The sequence below is a fragment of the Ranitomeya variabilis genome, chromosome 5 (assembly GCF_051348905.1).
Source record: "Ranitomeya variabilis isolate aRanVar5 chromosome 5, aRanVar5.hap1, whole genome shotgun sequence".
NCBI classification, from domain to species: Eukaryota; Metazoa; Chordata; class Amphibia; order Anura; family Dendrobatidae; genus Ranitomeya; species Ranitomeya variabilis.
Window position 1 is genome coordinate 13631444 of NC_135236.1, and position 2393 is coordinate 13633836.

General features: G+C 38.2%; 1 protein-coding gene across 1 annotated transcript; it reads right to left on the minus strand.

The window, feature by feature from the left end:
- Positions 1–415: 415 nt before the first annotated feature.
- Positions 416–1336, minus strand: LOC143774610 (olfactory receptor 11L1-like). The gene has a single exon (XM_077262362.1). It carries the CDS (start codon positions 1334–1336, stop codon positions 416–418), a length of 921 nt encoding a protein of 306 aa, XP_077118477.1.
- Positions 1337–2393: the final 1057 nt, after the last annotated feature.

A 2393-nucleotide genomic window follows, 5' to 3' on the forward strand; every position in this document is an offset into this window, starting at 1 on the left:
AGACAACTGACAATTAAAGATAGAGCCCGCAATGAGGACAGCTGGTAAAAAAAATATAGATATAAGTCATATAATTTCCAGAAATAATTCAATTATTCCACCTATGACAATTTATTCTGAAAAGTGACCTGAAATGACAGCTAAACTCTAACATCTCATTTCATGCAAATTAGCTTTATTAATTCTTCATATTATTAGATATGATTATTATAAGAGTATACAACATTGTTTCCCAAGCAGGGTTTTAGTGACCCGGGTGTTCCTCAGAACCTACTGTTATTATGGGTCCCTCAGAGACCCTTTATTATAGTACAGGGAGGATAGTTGTCTGAGTTCTTTGTGATGATACCAGATTGTCTGTGGTTCTAAGAAGGTCATAAAATAATTTCCTCCAGAGAAACGCTTCTATGCCAAGTCACCCAATCAGTTTGCTCATTGTCTCCTTGATGTCTCTATTTCTTAGACTGTATATTTTTGGATTTAGCAATGGCGTCACCACTGTATAGAACAGAGAGACAACCTTGTTAATAGTCATTGAAACTCCTTTTGTGGGAATCATATAAATAGTGATTAATGTCCCATAGAAAATGGAAACGACGGTCAGATGAGAACTACAGGTGGAGAAAACTTTCCTCTTCTCCAGATCGGATGAGAGGCTGAGGATGGCGTTCACTATGAATCCATATGACGTTACGGTCATGACAGAGGGTAAAATCATAACAAAAACGCTCAAATAGAAAGCCTCCATCTCCACTGTCAATGTTTCTGAACAAGACAGTTTTATTATTGGGGCAAAGTCACAAAAGAAATGGTCGATGATATTTGGTCCACAGAATTCCAGTCCGAAAAGAGAGAGAGTAGTTACAAGGATAAGTGAAGCCCCCAAAATCCAAGAAATCAGGATCATTTTTAAAAACAAATCAAAATTCATGATGGTGGCATAGCGTAGAGGGTTACAGATAGCCAGATACCTATTGTAAGCCATTACTGCGAGTATAAGGCACTCAATAGACTCGGAGAATCCAAAGATATAAAACTGGAAGATACAACCTGAAAAAGACAAGATCAATCCATCATTGAGTATGCAGGCAAGAGTGTTAGGAACTATATCTGGGGTGAGCAAAATGTCAGATATGGACAGCTGTGTGAGGAAGAAGTACATGGGAGTGTGGAGGGTCCTGGTCAAGGACACCAGGGCGATGATCAAGAGATTCCCACAGATTGTCACACAGTAAACCACAAGGAGAAGAATGAAGAGAAAGATCTTCAAATTGTGCATATTTGGGAAGCCAAGAAGAAATATTTCATTTACTGTGGTATAGTTTCTTTCATCCATTACAAGGATAACTACTTGTTACTCATTGACCGATGCATCGGTGTAGCAGTGTCATAGATCCTTGGGGGCGGGGCTGCACTCATAAAACTGGTTAGTAATTACTTTTGTTGACTGACGGGAAATGTGAAAGAACTAAAAGAACTTTGTAATAACTGTTACAGATGTATCTGAAAAAAAAAAACAATAATGACAGTAGTATCAATGACATGTTTTAGCTGTGTTTTTAACTGAGTTGTGCTCAAGAGATACAAATAAAAGGCACAAGTAATGGTTACAAAATTTTGTGAGCTTGGCATCCATAGTACTAAAATTTCCTTTTTTGATGATGTTCTCTGAATTGTGTGAACTCTAATTTTCTAGATGTGCAAATAATGTTCCAAGGGCCCATTAAACAAACAATTCCTGCTTTAGATAATATTTTTGCATTCATGTCCTCTACAAAAGTAAAAATACTACCTTTGGGCTATCAACTGCAAGCAAACTTGAGTTTATGCTCATTTAATCTAAATGACTGAGTTTTTTCTCTGCTGCACACAGGCAGTGCAAGGCAGTCTGTGCCCGGACGCTTATGTCTTAGGATGATGACATTCATGACCCCCAGCTCTATCACAGGAAGCAATTATATCAGTGTAATATTGATGCTTGTGCTGTTAAATTTAGGGTTTGTCTGGAGTACGGGGCACACAGGGAGAAGTCTGGGCCATGTCCACTGCCAAGGAAGTTTGTAACTAATTTTGACATGAATACTTTCATTTTAATATTCTTTTTCAATTTTGCATAATGGGAAGGACACATTTTACTATCTTCATGTTTAGAGACATGGTGGTTAGTGGTTGCTCTCATCCACTGGTCGAGTCCGCATGCACCACTAAACGCCTGCTATCCTTTTTCCCATGGGCATAATACTACTCAAGCAACACAGTGTGAGGGTAAAACAGTGTGGCGATATTTTATTGAACCGAACAGACAATAACTTATACAACAGTCAAAGCAAAATACCCAAGATGATGCAACATTACAGAGTCTCACTATTCCACTGACTTGCCAGGATTAAAGC